This window comes from Acinonyx jubatus, chromosome A1 (assembly GCF_027475565.1).
Source record: "Acinonyx jubatus isolate Ajub_Pintada_27869175 chromosome A1, VMU_Ajub_asm_v1.0, whole genome shotgun sequence".
Taxonomy (NCBI): Eukaryota; Metazoa; Chordata; class Mammalia; order Carnivora; family Felidae; genus Acinonyx; species Acinonyx jubatus.
In genome coordinates, this window is record NC_069380.1 from 142,671,834 (window position 1) to 142,692,466 (window position 20,633).

The window sequence follows — 20,633 nt, forward strand, 5'->3', positions numbered from 1 at the left end:
ATTTTGTTTTGCCATCTGTTTATGTGTGGAGACCAACAGTGTTGGGCACAATAGTTTTGTTTAAAATAGGTTCTTTGCATTTTCACTATTGCCCAATTTCTTCTCACTTCAGAGGGCTTCAAAAATTTTATCCCATTTATCATCCATAAAAATGAGATCTGTAAATTTACTGTAGTTGAATCTAGTTCTGGGAGAAAATAAGAATCTACTCTCCATTGACTTGATTTCTTCCTTATGTACTGTGATCTTAGTAGGACTTCTTTCTTGCTGTACAAGGTTTGTGAAGCTAACTTTTCCTAAAGGATTCTTTTGGTGAATTAAGTAGAGGATCGGCTACAACCTATGCCCTTACTGTGTCTTCCTGCAAAGCTCTTCCCACTGAAAAATACTTGTGCCTGGCTTACCTCTTCTTATACTTCTTCAAGTGGCCTTTTGCCATTTGTTACTGCTGATGCTGCAGCTAGTAAGACCAGAAGAACCATGTCTATGGTATGTGGTTTATACCAAATTTAAATATTTGTATCTGTATGTGTTTATATATCTATTTGTAAACTTAAACATATATATATATTACACATCGTATATAAGTTTTTTTCTTTCATTTTTTTGTTATGTTCATTTATTTTGAGAGAGAGTGTGCATGCACATAGTGGGGAAGGGCTGAGAGAGTGGGGAAGAAAGAATCTCAAGCAGGCTCTGTACTGTCAGCACAGAGCCTGACGCGGGGCTTGACCGTACAAACTGTGAGATCGTGACTTGAGCTGAAACCAAGAGTCAGACGCTTAACTGACTGAGCCACTCGGGCGCCCCAGGAATTCTTTATGGAGATGTAGGTTTGGCAAAATCTCTGAGGAGTGAAAATACATCCTTTATTACATCACTATAAAACTCTGATTAATTTGTAGACTCATCAGAGATTTAACAAACATTTTAAGTATATACACTAGACAGGTTTGGTCCTAGATTTTTCATTTAGGGACTTCTCCTTTTTTTGGCATCTTCTAGTCCATATATCAAGAGACTACTTGATTTGCATAAGTAAAATTTGAACTCTTTTAAAGCATATCTTTCATAGTGTAGACTTTGGATCAGACAGACATGGTTTTGAATACTTGCTTGGTTATTTAACAGCTGACCTTAAGCAAGTTACTTAACCTCTCTGATCCTCAGGTTCTGCATTGCCATAATACCTACCTCTCAAGAGATGTGCAGATTAACTGAGGTAAATCTATATTAACTTTTTAAGCAGGACCAGACAGATGATAAGTACTTAGTAAATAGCAGATAATATTTTTCAAAGATACTTATTTTAAAAATCAGAAGGATTAAGTATTTTAAAAATTATTTGTCTTTAATAAAAATATGGGGTATGTTAGTATGTTTCATACCCATTCAATTTATTTTTTAAAAATCATTTTTGGTTCTCTATCTTATCTGTCTCTTTGAACATGATAAGCATCGTTATCTTAAAGTCTGTGTCTGATAATTCAAATATCTGGAGTCCTTATGGGTCCTTGTTGCCTTGTTTCTCTTGCCTTGTTTTTGTTCATTTTTGTTCTTATATCTTTTTGATGCCTGGTTGTTTTGATTATGTTATAGGCATTATATTTGTAGAATCATTATAGAAATAACTTGATGTTATATTTCCTCTGAAGGAGTCACATTTGCTTCTACTAGACATCTCAAGACGCTGAAAATACTCTGGCATCACTTAATCTAAATAATCTGTCATCTTATCTGGGCTTGAGATGACTCAAAGGTTCAAAAGCTGCCATTATTGCTTCAAATGTATTTCTTATGCCTGGTGTGCAGCCTATTGGTGTCTCAGTCCAGAGCCAGGCTATCCCTCGTCTTTACCCTCAGCTGTTTCCTCAGGAATCAACACACTCCCTGGGACTCTGTCCTGCCCCAGGTCTTGGCTTGATAATTCCTTGATGTCTTGTTGGTTATCAGGTACCATCAAGTAACTATTTTCTATACTTTATCTAATTTTTCTTTTTGTCCTCAGTATGATTGTTCCAAACGACATATTCTATCAGGAAAATGAGTTCAGGAAATACTTCATATGCTAAAATACTTTCCAAATTGGATACTATATATTTTGTATTAAGAAAAATTCACTGGGGTGCCTGGATGGCTCAATCGGTTAAGCATCTGACCTTGGTTCAGGTCATGATCTCACAGCTTGTGAGTTTGAGCCCCACCTCAGGCTCTGTGCTGACAGCATGGAGCCTGGAGCCTGCTTCAGATTCTGTGTCTGCCTCTCTCTCTGCCCCTCCCCACTGCTCGCTCACGCTCTCTCTCTCTCTCTCAAAAGTAAATAAACATGTAAAAAAAATTTTTTTTAATTTTTCTTAAAAGAAAAATCCACCTGAATATTTTTAAATGAAAAATCATACCATAAACTTTAGGAAATAAAATCAACTTCTCTTTTTTTAGCAGAAATAAAATTGAGTGTAAATAGCCACCAAATAGGAAACTTTCATCTAAAATGCATTTTAAGCTAATATTTAAGTATCTGAAGTTTATACTTTTTCCCCCTTAGATTTCCAGCTTGCTCAAAGATATTAGTGCCTTGAGCTATTGATGTTAGTTCAGATTGATTATTGGCTTTATAATCACGATCTATTTTTTTTTTTCTAAATACTCTTAGGACATTTTATTCACTATAGCCTAACCTTCAGGCAAAAGTTCTTATTCTGTCTTTCTATCCAATTTGTATTTTGGATATTATATTGTTTTACTAATTGTATTGTTTCCCTGAGGCATTTAAAGGAGAAAGATGCTGTTTCAAAAATATAAAATAAATTTGTTCAAGTTCAGTGTTTCATTCTTTCCAGGCAGCATCCAGATTTCCTTAGTTCTTCTTAAATGCCATGTCATCAACATGTTTTTCATATCCTTCTTGCTCTATCTTAATGTAGTGTATCGTCTCATTTCTCCAAATTATCATTTGCTTCTCATTCTACCAGGAATTGTTTTGTCTTTATATAATTTTGATAGTGACAGAGTAAGTCAGTCACTTATTTTCACAGATTTTTGAGCAGAACAAATCATTCAAAATTTTATTCTAAAGTGAAGACCTTCCTCAGAAATCCTTTCAGTGTCATGAATAATGATCTATTGATTTCACTTGGCAGAACACCTAGGATTTTATTTTAAAACTGGTATTACTTACAGATGCTTTCATTTTTTTTAGTAGTAAATTTATAATGCACCTAGGTAAAAATCCTGTCTTTAGAATTGTACTTTGAAATCCAAAAAATGTCCTTTTCCTGTCATTTTAAATGTCTCTTTCCAAAGGATAATTTTAAATTTTTACTCAGAAGATACTGTAGTTACTTCCTTTGAGAAATGTGAGGGTATATACTTGGGGTTTTGTTAGCCAGATATATTTAAGGAAAAGGATTTAAGTATTTAGGAAAGTACTATTTCTTAGTATTATGAGTAAGTTCAGAAATGTGTTTTATGCTAAAGTTCTGAGTCATAGAACTTAATAATCAATGAGTATAAGTTAACACAATACGAGGACACTGTTCACCCAGCACATTGTCAGAAATTAGAAAATTTGGTAATACCTCCTTTAGGTGAAGTTGTGAAAAAACAAGTCAACTTTCATATCCTGCTGGTGGGAGGATAAACTGATACAGATATTTCTTTTTTTTTTTTAAGTGTTTATTTATTTGAAAGAGAGTAAGTGCACACATGTGTGTGTGAATAAGCAAGCGGGAGAAGGGAAGAAAGAGAGGGAAAGAGAGAATCCCAAGCAGGCCCTGTGCTATCAGCATAGAGCCCGTTGTGGGCCTCAATCTCATGAACTATGAGATCATGACCTCAGCTGAAATCAAGAGTTGCGCACTTAACTGAGCCACGCAGGCATCTGATATAGATGTTTCTGTATGTTAAAATAAAAAATAACCAAACCCTATGACTTCGAAAGCATACTTCAGGAATTTACTCGAGCTTAGACAAACACTTGTCTATATGTAATGGGTATGTGAGTGTGTGTGTATAGTGTGTATATATACATGGTTGTTCATTGCACTATTGTTGGAAAATCTAAACACAGTCTAAAATATTTAACAACAGAGAACAGCTAACTCATTTATGCGGCAGCTTCCAAAGAATGTTAAAGATATGACAGGAAATTATCCTAAATCTTCAATATACCATACCATCAGTGTCCACTGGACCTAATTTCAGCTTTTGAGTTTCTTAAATGTCTTTCAAAGAACAAAGAGAAAATTCATGTTTTTTTAAAAAGAAGAATAAAACTCATTCTGTCTTGCATTTACACTATGGGTCCATTGGACCCTTTTATAAATATGAGATGTATTTTGGGATCTTTAATGATTTTATTTTTTCTATATCTGGAATATCTTGCTATTTCATCATCCCAGGAATTACTTAATTATTGTTTATTGATTATTTCTACTAAAAAGTCTAAGAAAACTAGAGAATGGTAATGCAAAGGTGAGATAGAACTCACTATCACACCATCCTTCAGGGTTCTAATTGTGTTGCCTGAAGTGCTGCATCATCCTTCAGGAAGTTACAAAAAGAATGGAGATAACACCATTATAGTCGGCTTCTAACTTTCTTTGAACATAGCTGAGAACTCGCGATTTTTTATTTTTCACCCATAATAGCAAAAAAAAGTGACAGAAGACATTTCACAATTATTAATCAAAAGATGAATGTGAAGAGAAAGATAGTGCTCTAGATACTAATGATGATAATGAAATTTCTTGTATAAACCCAATCTCAGATTATGAGTGTTCAGATGACAGTATCCTGGATGAATTTTCCCAAACTCAAGAATCATTATGCGAATATATCTTTCTAAGGGCAAAGTGAAATGTGTTCTTTTCCAGTCAGTTATTCCATAGGCAGCACACATCATGCAATATTTGGTGACAAGAACCTGATCCATCCTGTTTTGCCAAAAGGACATGTAGTAGTTTCTTTGTCTTTTATGAAATTTGTGCCCTGAAGTTTACTTGATACTGTTTGTAGGTGGACAGGTGCTTAAGGTAGAAGACTGAAAGAAAATAGACAATATGAAATAAAAATATTGACTTGAATGACTATTCTGATTTGATATTTACAAATATAAAACTGAAAATTTGTTACAGTTGTGGAGCAAAGAAGATACCTGGCCTCTCCTCAACAAAACTATAAGCTTTAAAAGATTTAAAAAAATTCAAGTATTACATTTTCGTCCATGCAAGTTGGGGAAGAACCAAAAATAATGATAAGCCAGAACATTTTAGAAACGTATTGAAATCAAAAATTAGTATTTATGAATGTCTGTTGTCCTAGGTACATGCATGATGGTTGGTGAGCAATTAATTACATTGAGAGTGTATTGTCCGTTCCAAGTATATATGCCTTTATGAGCAGGAAAATGTGGAATAAAAATATGAGATTTGCTCTGTTTAAGTTCTTACTAAAATTCCCCCTTCTGCAAATTATTTGTAAAATGACTGTATTTGTAATGACTGTACATTTTGAAATGTACTTTCATTTGTAAAATGAAAGTATTAAAAAAATAGAAGAGTCCATTGGTGAATAGTGAAGCCAATGTTTTTAGTGTATATTGAGTGTTAAGGGGGGAAATGTAGTTGTAGAAATACACATTACAGTATGATCCTGATTTGTTCTGCTTTTTTTTTTTTTTAAAAGAAATCGCAAACAAATGCAATGAGTGTATAAAAACCTAAATGCAGAGAAGAAAGTTGGGAAGGATGGATACCACACTGATCTCAGTGGTAATCTCTGGGAAGGAGAATGAGAGTAGGGCAGTGCTCATGGGGGATATGATAAATAGATAAAGCTATAGATAAAAACAAAGTCTAAAAGCTTAAAAAACAAGAGACCAGCAAGGCAAAAAATTAAGTTTTATATCAAAAAAAAGTGAAAGATACCAATGACCCTAGAAAGATGTTTCAGTTGAACAGAATATAAAAAGTTTAGGTCTCCCAAGTCCAGCACATAATATAATTTCTATTAATGTAATAATTAAATCTGGACTAATTTTCAGGGATAGCCTTTATTATGCTTATTACTAAAAATGATTTAAATAACACTAATCTGAACTGTAACTTTTAGTAATGAAAATATTGGTCTTAGATAATAAGAAAATAAAAATTAAAAAAGATCTTGTAAAGTAGACTTCAGCATTAGAGCTACTGTAGGACTCTGCTGAAGTTTGTCCTTCAAACACTGTTACAATAATTGTCCTCCTAATTCTTATAGTTAAATTTTAACTTTAATACTCAAAGCCTTATTCTGGATGTGTTCTTAAAGTCTGTTTTGTAAACGAGAACTTAGAGATTTTTTTAAAAGGCAGTTTTCATGCCTAGTAAGTTGAAACATGCTTCTTTTTGCAGACCAACTCTACAAGAAGAAAGGAAGATCATGATTAAAAATGGCCGGCACCCTGTGATTGACGTGTTGCTGGGAGAACAGGATCAATATGTTCCCAACAGTACGAATTTATCAGTAAGTACCATGTGATGCCAAATGAGTAAAAGATGATAACACAGATCCAAACTTTTAAATACAAAATAAGTATTTTTCTGATTTACACAGGTTTTAACTGGTTTTCAGCATTAAGTGTGGTAATCTTGGGCTCTACTTTTATATTCATCACCACATATAGAATTGGTGACATTTTCAATGAAGGATTATCCTTAAGTGGAAAGATGTAGCAACTAAATGGTTAATCTTAAGTTGTTATCCTAGGTAACTCCTAAAAATATTTTTCATTTATGAATGCCTAAATATGCTAATAGAGTGGAATCATACCATGGTTTTGCAAATTCCTATTAGTGTTTATCATTGTATGCTTTGACCTATGTTTCACCATTTTAAAATGTTCTGTGAAAGAATTAGAGATGTTTCAGCTCATTTCGGTGATGAGAACTTTTGTCATATGGGTTGGAGTTCTCTCACAGAACATTAATGATCCTAAAGATTTCTTCATTTAATACATACTTACTGCATTCCTATTTAGCTTCAGTAGCAAAGCAAGTGTTAGGACAGAGAGTAGTAAGCCAGACAGAGATACACACTGCTCTAAGGGAGCTTGTGACCAATCCAGAAAGTTGTCCTGCTGTTATAATAGATGATCTAGGAAACCAGGTGGTCCCAGGAGCATGTAGCAGGTCAACCTAACTTATTATAGGGGGAACATTGAGCAAGGTTTCCCGGGGATGAGATACTAACTGAAGAGGGAGTCAGCATAGGCCAGAGAAGTAGAGAGGAGTATACCAGGTCAAGGAACCAACATGGGAGAGGCCAAGAGTGAGGCAGAGCAGGGTGAATTCAGGGAAGTGAAAGATGTTGAGTAACCTGGAAAAGTGAGTATGAAGAAAGAAGGGTTCAGAAATAAGGAAGAGGCCAGTTTGCTTGCATGCCATATTAAGGAATTTGAATTTATTCCTAAAGGATTTAGAATACTAGCAAGAGAGTGATTAAAACTGGGGAAAAAAAGCAAACTTATGGGAGGGAGGGTGTGCATGTGTGCCTTGCCTTTGTGTGTGTGTGTGTGTGTGTGTGTCTTACATAGAGTACACTGTCAAAGATAAAGCCATACACTAATTAAAGTGGTAAGGGTAGAATCACATTACTGTGATTGCAGTAGGGAAAAGAGGATAGTGTGGACTGAACTCAACTTCAGTTTGTACAGAGATGACTGCGTGTTTTAAAGGGAGAGTGAGGGACTAGGAAAGAGGAATGGGGTGGGTAGTGGAGGGGGTGTCCTGCAGATTAAAGGGAGTAGAAATTGGAACAAGCAGGGAAGGGGATTGGTTAATGTGAAACCTATCTGGGTTTATTAACTGGCAGTTGGAGCTTCTACCCTCATACGGGGAGTGGAAAGAAAGGGAGAGTTGTCTTCTTCAATGTTTGCATTTCAAAGAGATGACTCACCTTGAGAAGACGTTTCCAGGTGGTAGAAGATTTACATCTCAAAGGGGCAGAGAATGGATTTCTAACTAAGCTTTCTGAAGGAATTGCTCTCAGAGGAGGTACAGGGGCCTCTCTGCTGGTCATCACCTTTTGGCTGGAAGAAGCAGTAAATTCTCCTGGCAGTCTTGTACTTTTTCAGATAGGAACTTTAAGAGGGTTGGGGTCATCCTAAGAACATGGCGTTCAGCTGCAAGAAACCGTGCTAGTGTTTATTCTGGTGACTTAGTGGGGTGAGTAAACAAAATCATTTGTGCTGAAAGTGTGCAATTTTTAGAGGCCATGGTTGAAGCCTAGTGGAAGAGGGCCCAGGAGGAGCCTGACTACAATCTGTTCAAAGTGAGAGTCTTGGTCAGCATAGAGTGAAATAATCTGGTGATGAGATCAGTGAATTACTGTAGGGAAGAGTTCAGTGAGAGAGGTTGTATCAAGGAATGAAATGCCTGACTTTAAGATTTCAGAGATAGTGCTCTTCTGGGAGATGGCAAGCCCTAGGTTTGGCCGTGGAAGGTGGGTAGCAGAAGTGGAGGTCTTTGGAGATGAGATCAAGGAACAGAGTTTGGGAAAAAGTCATCCACATGAATGTTGAAATCATCTAAGAGAACAGCAACATTTGTAGGGAAAGCCAAAGGTGTTCCAGGTGCCAAAGATTCCAAGGGATGGAGACTGGTGACAGGGAAGTTTGTAGATGCCTGCAGTGAGGACAAGCAGAGGTGGTAAAGTTCTAAAGAAACACATAAGGGAGAACCTCTGAACTCTGAGATGTGTGTGGCAGGATGTGGCCGAAAGCGCAGCCTCCAAACGAAGTGAACAACAGCCAGGTTTCAGTTTAAGCCTTTTTGAAGGAGGTATTAAACAAGAAGGTTAGAACCACAGAAGGGCTTGGGAATTTTTCACAGTTCAGTGGAAAAATTGGAATGTAGCAGAGCAGTTAGAAATTAGGTCAGAGAAAGGAAGTCCAGAACAGCAAGGGAGTTGGGAATATAACAGAGTATTCCCTCTTGGGCTGTGAGCAAGGGTGACAGAGATATGCACATGGTGAATTTGGCTGGCCCCAAGTGTGGTAAGTGAAAGGAAATGCTTTGAATTACATTAAGTTTAATATTACATTTCGATATAACACACAGACTTGTTGGTAGTGTATAATCTGGTCCACAAAGTCTGTAAACTTGTTTGTTCTCATTAGGGAATTTGTAAATTGCTTAATTTATCAAGCCAAGTTAATACGTACTGATGCTTTATTGACTTTTAAAAGAAGAATGAACGTAAGAATTTCTTTTTCAGTTCCCATAATGCCAGTGGGGGTATAGCTTTTCTTGAGAAAGTAATATAGTTGTAACATTTAATACCTTGGTTTATATTTTTCTTACAAATCACTTAAACATTACTTCCTGTTACTGTCCCCATCCCCCAGCACGCCAGCCAACTCAAACGCAATCCCAAGTATGTTATCTTCAACATTGATTTTTTTTGTTTTTTTCCCTTTTTCATTCTTTTTTTTTTTCTCTTTCACATTATTTTAAAAGTATTTTACTGGGGTGCCTGGGTGGCTCAGTCGGTTAAGCATCTGACTTCAGTTTAGGTCATGATCTCATGGTTTGTGAGTTCGAGCCCTGCATCAGGCTCTGTGCTGACAGCTGAGAGCCTGGAGCCTGCTTCAGATTCTGTGTCTCCCTCTCTCTCTGTCTGTACCCCGCTCATGCTCTGTCTCTCTCTCTCAAAAACTGAATAAACGGTAAAAAAAATTTTTTTAATGAATAAAAAATGTATTATATTATACTGTTTAATAAAGCAAGATTTGAGAAACTAAAGTAGCCTTTTACCTAATTACAAAAATGTTTTAAGGAAACATTAAAATTTTATATTTAAATTTTTACAAAATAAATGGAGAGATTTTTTTCCAGTAGGCACTTTAGAATATTCCAGAATATTCATTTCTTTTACATATGCTTTTTCTAACTTGAGTAGGAGTTGATATAGAACTGTTGCTATGGTGAAGTGCATTCTATTTTGCAGGGTATAAATTTATATATAGGGATAGTGTTGAAAAAGAACTTACTATGTAAAACTCAATTTAAAATAATTTATAGGTGTTAATTATAAAATATAGCCTGAAAATAATTTCCTGAAAGTCAAATGACATTGTTACTTTTGATAATCATGTAATTTTAAGAAATGGTCTTTTGTACATGTGATTATAATATACTTTTCTGGATTCTGTCTTATGTGAACTTATTATAGTTCTTCTGAACAAGCCAACTTTCTGCCTACTTCTCCTCTGCCAGTTTGAAGAATACTCTTTTTTTCACATTTCACAATTTTGCATTTATTTATGAATTTTTATTAGCATTATTTTGTGAATATTTTGTTCTTAGCGATTTTGATGCACTTTGTGTCAGTATTGTGCATGATATCAGGCTTATAAAGAAGAAAGAGACAGACTACCTCCCTAATGTGGTGGGAGACATACTCAATTACATTAACACTAATAGAGTATTTAACACAAACCATGAGGGAACTAACAGACTACCTGGTAGGAACACTGGCCCCAAACTTGAACAGGCATTTCAAAGTAAACGATATCCCAGTGGTCATTCAACAGACTAACATTTATTTTCTTGACCTGCTGTATATTAGCTGTTATAGAATACAAAAATATAGCAAAGAATTAAATAGAGAGGAACTGTGACTCTGAGGTGTTTGGGTAACATTGGGTGAAGATCCTAATGTGAAGGTGAAATGAAGACCAGGAGAGAGGTCTGAGCTGGGGTTAGGGATTTTAGGATGATCATGATGTATGTACAGGAGTTTAGATTCTGGATCTCTCAGGGAAATTATGTAACAATGTAAAGAAGGCTGATGAAAAAAAAAAGCCCTCTCAGGGGCTAACACTGAAGGAGTAGTTTCACTAAAAGCAGGTTTAAGTGAGGACTTTCTAAGAATCTTTTAAACATATTTCCCCTACCTTACTTTCAGAATTCAGAGTTCTAGTTTAGTCACACTTGCTCCATTGGTAACCAGATGCTACTGTGTATTTCTTCCTATCCTGTGACAGCTAGCTCTGCCACATCTTCTAGGAAACCTTGGTTTGACTTCTCCAAGCAGGATTGAAAGGAATACTCTTTTAAATCCTCTTTTTGTTTCCCTTCCCGATTCACTGCATAATTTGAGTGTTTGTGGACTTAGCAGCGCTGGATTTCCCCATGTCCGTCTTGCCCATCTCCAGTTCAGTTCTCCATTCTGCAGCTGCAGGGCTTTTCCTAACCTGTCCTGTCGCTCTCGCACTTAAAATCATGCTTAAAATTCCAGCCATGTAGTTCCCAAGTTACCATGCCTCTGGGACTTGGCAGATGGCACTCCCTCTGCCTAGAATGTCATCTTTCCCCAACACCATCCACTCCTGCCTCACACACACCCACAACCCACCCCATCCCGCCCTCCAGCTCCTGCTGTTCTTGAAGTCTTGTCTTGGATGTCACTTTCTGCACTGAGCCTCTCCTAACCACTGCTGGGTTGGGTATCTCATCACTTACCCGTTACACTCTTATTTCTCCCCATTTTAATACTTACCCAGTTAATTATAAGTGCTTTTGTATGTGGTTCCTAGTGTACTGTAAGCTTCATGAGAAGGGAATAGGCTTCTCTGGTTAGTTGTAATGCTGCTGTCAGTCACAGTTCTCTGGCATTTAGCGGGCATCTAATCATATTTGTTAAATAAACAAGGATTAGCTATAAGCCTTGAGCAGTCTCCAAATCTCACTCTAAATTTTTGCCCTTTTTTCCCACAAAATGTTATTTTTTAGGATGTTGTATGGGAATATCACAGTTTCCTGAATAATTATACTGTAGAACTAGAAGGGATGTTAGGGATCATTTCGTGTAACCACCTCTTCTTACTTAGGAGGAAACCAAAGCCCAGAAAGGGGAAGTTGACTTGCCAGAGGTTACCCAAGTTGAGTAGTCTTGAACTATTTCCCAGAACACAAAGTATTGTCAGGCAAGCCAATGCTTTTTAATCTTCTTCACTTTTTCACTGTCTTGAAAATGATAAGGGTATGGTGATAAACTGGAATGAAAGGAAAAGGAAAATGTTGCTCAGAGCCAAAGGAGGTTGGCCCAAGGCTCTGGCAACCCCAGCCCCAACTGCCACCTTGAGGATTAGGAGGTCAGCTTCTTAGCATACCTGTGACCCATGAGGCAGACCAAGACATAATGTGCCAAGATAATTCTGCTTGGGAAATGCCACTGCAATCCCGTGCAGTCTCAGCACTGTTTATTTATTAAACCAAATGACTTTCTAATAGATGGATTTTTGACAGCAACTGAAGTTGGAGTTTTAGTTGGTTGTTGGTTTTTTTGGTTTGTTTTTAATGTAAGTAATATAAATTCCCCTTATTGGGAGAGGGAAAGGGAAAATTGTGGTTCAGTGTTTCTCAGTTTGTGGAAGGGAAGAAAATGAGTTGAATGTGCAAAGCAGGAAGGTTCCCAGGAAATACTTGAACCCTGTGGATCTCTGTAGCCCCAAGGGAAGTCCACAGCCCAGCGGTGGTGGGTGGACCCTGAATTCCCAGTGATAATCCCTTCTCCTGAAATCAAGAAGGGGCTTTAAGCACCTCAGCCCCTAGCACTGTGTGGCACATAGTAAGTGCTCACACATTTGTTGCATGAATGATGCTTGAAAACAGTAAAGATGAGGGCGTACTGGAGGGGAACAAGATCACCAACTTCCCATTTCCTTCCTTCTCCCAAGATAAATACTTCTAGGTACCCTAGAAATACTTGCTTTGACTATATAAAAGACTGATTATACTAATTTCATAAGCTATTTATTGACTCTTTGTACCTAATTACCAAGCAGAGTAGCAGCAATGCATACCATAAAAATATGTCTGAGCACTAAGCTTAATTTAATTCTGTGCCTGAATTATTCTCATAGATTTTGCTATAAATGTGATTTTTGTATAGTATAATCATGGGATCATACTGTTAAAAAAAGAAAGTAGAGGAAACATTAATGGCACTTGAACATTTTTTTCTGTTACTTCTCACCCCTGGTACCCATTTCTTCCTGCTTCTGAACCACTGAGATAAAGAAGGATATATTATGTGATAACTGATGACTTTTTAATGGGTTCTGACCTGGGCTTCTCTCTTCCTGTCCATAACCCATCTCCATTGATTGAATAAGTACTCATCCTTTATGACCCAAAAGATACTACTGCCTCCTCAGAGCTTTCATCATTACTCTGGTCAGAAATAATCTCTTTTAAAAAACTGAGAACAAACTGAGGGTTGATGGGGGGTGGGAGGGAGGGGAGGGTGGGTGATGGGTATTGAGGAGGGCACCTTTTGGGATGAGCACTGGGTGTTGTATGGAAACCAATTTGACAATAAACTTCATATATTGAAAAAAAAAAAAAGAAATAATCTCTTTTATCCAGGCATTTTCTTTGTTTTGTTTTTAAAACTCTTACCACGTACCACTTGTTGGTACATAGAGGTAGTGGGAGAGTGCCTAACAGTGATTGGAGATGTAAATTCCAGTCCTGTTCTGCTGCTGTTTTGCTATCAGCTTGGATAGACCACTGTTCTCTTCATCTATAAAATGAGGGGATTAGGTTGAGTAACAACTAGCTCTTAGTGGAATATAAATTGGGCAGTATCCAGGCATCAGAAGGATTTGGACCCTTTCCTCAGCATCTCAGCTTATAGTCTGTACTCCCCTCCAGCCTCATTATCCCTCTTTCTGTTTGTAGTTCACCTTGGGTTAAAAGTGCAAGGATTTGGCTAAGAGTTTGTCTGGAGGAGGCTTTCGCTAGGGAGTCTCTTACTGTAACCTGTTATTGATTGACATTTTCAAGGAATAAAACACTTTGAAACTGCCAAACTTTTTCAGCAGTTTGCAACTATTATAAAAATAGTTCTACCATGAGCCTTTCTTGAAGATAGATGTCGATATCTGTACCTGTCAAGGAAAGAAGGCTTTTTTGTAAAAAGCAGCTAATGCCCAAGTCTTGGAAATTAACATGTGACACTTTTGGTGTTTTATTTATTTATTTATTTTTTTGCTATACATCTCCTGACTTTAGGACTGTTCTGACCATCATTTTAGTGTACCCAGTGATGGACCCACGGATGCTGGCCCTGCACCAGAGTAGCCCTTGTCCTGTTTAGCAGTGACTGTGACTCTCTGTCATTGAGCAGGGATCCCCTATGAGACATTTGTCCAGAGATGATCTTTACTTAACATCCCACTTCTGCTACTTAGTAGCTGCATGTTACTGGACAAGGTACTTAGAGTCTCCTGGCCTGTGTTTCCTTGCTGTAACATGGAAATACAGTAGTACTATCGTTACCCTGTGAGGCTGTTTGTTGTGAGAGCTAAATGAGATGGTGCACATCAGGTCATCAGCACAGTTATCTGTGGCACTTGTTAGCTGCAGTGTTCTTATGGTACCTTAAAACCTTTTATGTTTTCATCTCCGCTTTGCTTCTCTTTCCACAGAAGACAGAATTCAGTGTGGAAGTTGACTAGTTATCTCAAAACTTACTGGTTTAGATTCAGTGTTTGATTCTTGATATCCACTGCTAGGCTCTTACTGACTGATGCTATCCAGACAGACATCACCAGTACCAAGGTAAAAACTTGAGATATTGAACTTTAGTCTCCCCAAAGGTTCATTGAGGCGGTAGATGCCATCCAGAAACATAGTCAACATGGTGGAGTACTTCTGTGTTTGTTTACTGTCATTTATTCATTCAGCCATCCATCTGTGATTTCCTGAGAGCTTGCTCTGTGTGCAGCATCACGCTCAGTACCTGGCATAGGTCTGGGCACCATCTAGGCTGTCCAGTTTGATGTGTTCTTGGTAACTTCAGTAGGTTCCGGAAAGGGTAAAGAGTTTTTGCCAATTTTCAGCTTCTAGCTGTTCTCTTGCAATGTTTCCTCATCCTGACTGGTTTTCCAGATAGATTTAAGGTGTTTTTCATATCTAGGACCTTTTGATGTGTGGACATCAAAGGACATATGATCCTTGCTGAAAGGTAGATGCATAAAATACATGTGTGAGATTTCTTTTTTTAATATTTATTCATTTTGGGGAGAAGGTAGGGGAAGGGCAAAAAGAGGGACAGAGGACCTGAAGCGGGTTCCCTACTGAGGCTGACAGCCGCGAGCCTGATGTGGGGCTCAGACTCACTAAGCACAAGATCATAACCTGAACCAAAGTCAGACACTCAACCAATTGAGCCACCCTGGTGCTCCAGGTGTGAGATTTCTTGATCATTTCCTCACTAACTAGGTTATCTTGGGAACTGTAGAGGACAGGGAGTCACATATTCCTGACTAGTTTCCAGAGAGAATGCACATGATTTTTTGATATGTCAGGGTGGTGAATATCCCTGTTGCAGTGCCTTTCACACAATAACTTCGTATATTTGACCAGTACTTATTAAGTGGCTTCTTTGTAGCAGGCCATGTTGTATTCATTGGGGATGAGCAAGAGAACCTAGTTTCTCTCATGGGAACTAACTTTCTAGCAGTGACGCTGGTAATAACAAGAAAATTAAGGAAATTTCAGAGAAGGGTAAAAGATATAAAGAAAATCAAATGGGTGTCATGATAGAGTGTGACAGGGCAGAGGGGTTTAAGTAGATTGAGTGGTCAGAAAAGGTCTCTCCTGGGAGTTGATGTTTGAGTTTGGACTTGAATGACAAAAAGGATCTAGTCAGGGAAGAGCACCCCAGATGCAAGGAACTATGGAAAGGCCTGGACAGCTTGGCACCTTCCAGCAGGTGGAAGAAGAGCATAAACCCAGCCTGGCTAGTAGTAAGTGAACGTGTGGAGGGTGGAAGGAGACTGGGCCAGAGAGGGAGGCATGGCCTTTTGGCAGTGGTGTGGAGTCCAGGCTTTATTATTAGAACACTGGGGAGCTGTGTGAGGGCTTTTTAGCAGGAGACCAATTCTGTTTTCATTTTTTAATTTTTTTATTCATTTTTGAGAGACAGAAAGACAGAATGTGAGCAGGGGAGGGGCAGAGAGAGAGGGAAACACAGATCCGAAGCAGGCTCCAGGCTCTGAGCTGTGAGATCAGGTGAGATCATGACCTGAGCCGAAGTCGGACGCTTAGCTGACAGCCACTCAGGTGCCCCTGTTTTCATTTTTAAGACCATCACTCTGACTGTTATGTGGAGAACGGACTGTGGGCAGAGAAGCAAGAAGACCAGTCGGGATCTACTGCAGTGGTCCACCAGGATGGTGGCAGTAGAGAGGGGACAGGTAGTATTTATGCATCTCAAAGTCCCTCCTGATTCTCCACAGTGTCTTTTTTACATTAGTGTTGACTAGAGTGTGCCCAGTGTATAATTTAGCTCCCATTGGAGGTATAAATATTAGTGCTTATTGGGAAGGCAGCCACTTTGTCACCTAAAAATAGTTAAGTGGGTTGAAAGCATTTCATTCCTTAAAGCCTCCAAGTTAGTTCTCACCTGAAATCTTCAAATCCTGGATAGGCCTGGAAAGTTCACTTCCACAGAAGTGACCGCAAGCCTGGGGCGCCTGGGTGGCTCAGTCAGTTAGTCATCTGACTTCAGCTCAGGTCATGATCTCACGGTTTGTGAGTTTGAGCCCTGCATTGGGCTCTGTGCAGGCAGCTCAGAACCTGGAGCTTCTGATTTTCTGTCTCCCTCTCTCTCTGCCCCTCCCTTTACCCTTCCCCCACTCGCATTCTGCCTCTATCTCAAAAATCTATAAACACGAAAAAAAAAAAAAGAAGTGACCACAAGTCTGACTGCGGTCCCTGTGTACCATTTTCCCCAAGCACTTTGGACAAGTGAATTCCACAGTTTCCCCTCTTCAGTTGAACACAAAGCCACATCTCCAGTGTCATACGCCTGAATTTGGACCTACTATTTTTCAGAGAATCATAGAACTTGAAGGTGAGAGATCATTTAATTCACCTGCATTTAAAAAAAAATTTTTTTTTTAACGTTTATTTATTTTTGAGACAGAGAGAGACAGAGCATGAACAGGGGAGGGGCAGAGAGAGAGGGAGACACGGAATCTGAAACAGGGTCCAGGCCCTGAGCTGTCAGCACAGAGCCCGACGCGGGGCTCAAACCCACGGACCGTGAGATCATGACCTGAGCCGAAGTCGGACACTTAACCGACCAAGCCACCCAGGCGCCCCAAATTCACCCTTATTTTAGACACTAGGGAACTGAGAGCTACACAGTTGCACTGACATGTCACTACCCTGTCAAATTTTTTATTCTCATTGGATGAGAAAACTGAATCAAGCACTAAGTGTAAATGTTCTTTTCTTTCAAGGCTTTGGAAGGAGTATGGTGTCTACAAATAAAAGGTGTGTAGGACTACCTGGGTGGCTTAGTTGGTTAAGCGTCTGACTTTGGCTCTGGTCATGATGTCACGGGTTCGTGAGTTTGAGCCCTTCCTTGGTCTCTGAGCTGACAGTGTGGAGCCTGCTTGGGATTCTCTCTCTCCCTCTGCCCCTCCCACAGTAGCGCGCTCTCTCTTTCTTTCTCAAAATAAAGAAATAAAAACTTTAAAAAAATTACTTTAAAAATTAGTCTTTAAAAAGATAAAAGGTATATATTTTTATTGTTCTTACAGCTTTCCTAAATTATTAAAAGAATTTTTTTTTTTTTTTTTTTGCCTGTGCACGTCCATCAGCCCCCTTCATTGTTCGTTGAGTTTGGTAATTGCACTTCAGGCAGCTCCACCAACAATGCCTTCATGGTTCGGGACCTCATCATGGTGCATGTAACCCATCTGTGGGTCATTTCCCTTGTGTTACAGTCTTTTACTTTCTATTATATGTTTCTCTTCTGCTATTCTATTTTTATGTAACTATGCTGGAGGTCCAGATAACAAAATGTCATTTGGAAGTTATATAAATTTTTCCTGAATCTATAAATCAGTTTATAAGAGCTATTTGATGGTTCATGATGATTATTCATGAAATGAATAATTAAATCTTAAGATAATTCATTTAAATGATTTTTAGCTAATATTTCAAACAAATGAAAAAGTGTAGAAAAGAGTATAATAGACACCTGTTTACCTTTCACTCAAATATCATAGAGAATGAACTTTTGTAATATGAACTTGAGATTTATTTAAAGTAAATAAAATGTTACAGATATAGGTAAGGCTACACATAATTGCTATTTCTTTTTCTCCCCCTTCACCTCCTCTTATTGGTAACCATTATCCTGATGTTATTTATTATCCTTGTGCAAGGTTTGTATTTTGTATATATTTGTATTTTAACTGTATATAATTTTGTGTGTTTTTAAAATGTACATAAATATGGCACATTGCACCTATCCTGTTGTATACTGTTTTGTAAATGATTGTTTTAATAATTGTATAGAATACATCTCATTTTCCTGATGATACATTCTTTCCATTTTTTGTCTATTATGAATACAAACAATACTAGAGTGAACAGTCATAGAAATACCTTTCTGAGTACTTGTGTGTCTTTCTAGGGTAGATTACTAAGAGAGGAATTGCTGGGTCATGTAGACCAGTATACGCAGTCTTTAAGCATTTCCAAATTGTTCTCCGTATCCTTGCCACATTCTGCATAAATAGACTTTTAAGCCTTTTGATGATCTGATGAATGTGAAAGCTGTCTTTTAAAAAATATTCCTTCAAAAATTTTCACCGTTAGTATTTATTCCTTCATTTGAATGTTAGGAATAGCTTGTAGATCCCTTGAAAAATGCTGCTGATTTCGTTTTCCTTTTCCTGATTAAGAAAAGTTTTCGGCTTTGAGTGTTTCTTTTTCTGTAAATATCCTGTTTGTGTCCTTTGCCCATTTTTTCACTGTTTTGGTGTTATTACTGTGTAGAAGTACTACTTCTTTATGCCTTTTTATTTTGTGTGTGGTGGCTTAATATAATTTTTTAAAAAATTAATCATAGTCTTTCCTTTTATGATTTATATTGTGTTGCTTTTCCTATTTCTTTCAGTAAATCATTCTCTGTCTTGATGCTATTAAGCTGTTTTTCTATGTTTTCATCTAAACGCTTAAGGTTTGCTTTTCATAATTAATTCCCTCATCTAGATTTGATTTGGGGCCACTGTGTGAGTTTCTGGCCTACCTCTATTTTTTTTCACATGGGTGGGTACCCAGTTGTCCCACCATTGTTTGTTGAACATAGCATACATTGTTTTTGCTGGTTTATAGTCCTATTTCTGACCTATACCAACTCATTTGTATTTTTTTTTGTCATTTTCTTTTAAAGTTTTGTTGACAGTTTTTCTTGGGGTTGTCTTTCTTTTGATTTGAAGTTTATTTTCTTTATTCTGAGAGAGAGAGAGAGAGAGAGCGCATGTGGCAGTGGGGGGCGGGTGGTGAGAGAGAGAGGGAGAGAGGGAGGGAGGGAATCTCAAGCAGGCTCTGCAATGTCTGCACAGAGCCTGAAGCAGGGCTCAATCTCATGAATCGTGAGATCATGAAAACCAAGAGTTGGACACTTAAACACCTGAGCCCAGGCACCCCTAATTTGTAGGAGTTCTTTATGTATACTGGATTTGAGTCTTTGGGCAATATATAATCTATACGTGTAATCTGTGTTGTAGCTTTTCATTTCCTTAATGGCATCTTTTGGTTAATAGTATTTAGTTTTGTTTTTTTTAATTTTTTTTTTAACATTTATTTATTTTTGAGACAGAGCATGAACGGGGGAGGGGCAGAGAGAGAGGGAGACACAGAATCGGAAGCAGGCTCCAGGCTCTGAGCCATCAGCCCAGAACCTGACGCGGGGCTCGAACTCACGGACCACGAGATCGTGACCTGAGCCGAAGTCGGACGCTCAACCGACTGAGCCACCCAGGCGCCCCTAATAGTATTTAGTTTTAATGTACTCCAATTTTTAAATCTTTCTTTATAGTTAATTATGATTTATGCCTGTTAAAGAAATCTTTTTCTACCCCAAGGTCGTATATTATTGTCCAGTTATTTTATTTTATTTTATTGTATTGTATTGTATTTTTATTTTATTTTATTATTTTTTTGGCTGTCATAGCTATAATCTACCTGACATTGATTTTTGTTTATGTATGATGGAAGTTAGGAATCAGGATTCTTATTTTTCTATATGGACATCCTTTTGACCAAACCCCAGTTATTGAAAAGACCATCCTTTGTGTACTTTGCTACAATGTTACTTTTGTCACAAATCAAGTAACTGTGTACGCATCAGTCTGTTTCTGGACTTTGATATATTCCACTGTATGTCTTTGTGCCAGAATCACACTAATTTATTTATTTATTGTAGCATTATAATATTGAGCCTTTCAGTCCATGAACATAGTATATTCTTTCATTTAATTAGATCTTTCTAAATTTCTCTCAAAAATGATTTATAGTTTGCTGTGTAGAGGTCTTGGTCATTTTGTTAGATTTATTCCTAAGTATTTGATTTCTTTTGATATTGTGGTAAATTGTATCATTAAATTTCTTATTTTCGGGGTGCCTGGGTGGTTCAGTCGGTTAAGCGTCTGTCTTCGGCTCAGGTCATGATTTCACCGTTCGTGAGTTTGAGCCCCACGTCATGCTCTGTGCTGACAGCTCAGAGCCTGGAGCCTGCTTCAGATTCTGTGTCTCCCTCTCTCTGCCCCTCCCCCACTC

At 37.8% G+C, this 20,633-nt stretch overlaps 1 protein-coding gene across 5 annotated transcripts in view; it reads left to right on the forward strand.

The window, feature by feature from the left end:
• The window catches only part of MSH3 (mutS homolog 3), a 187,786-nt gene that overhangs the window by 124,351 nt on the left and 42,802 nt on the right, over positions 1–20,633 (forward strand). For all 5 annotated transcript variants that reach the window (XM_053224371.1, XM_053224369.1, XM_027039130.2 and 2 more), the window contains exon 19: positions 6,393–6,504. In XM_053224371.1, coding sequence (XP_053080346.1) covers positions 6,393–6,504 — 112 coding nt within the window. The remainder of the gene's footprint in view (positions 1–6,392; positions 6,505–20,633) is intronic.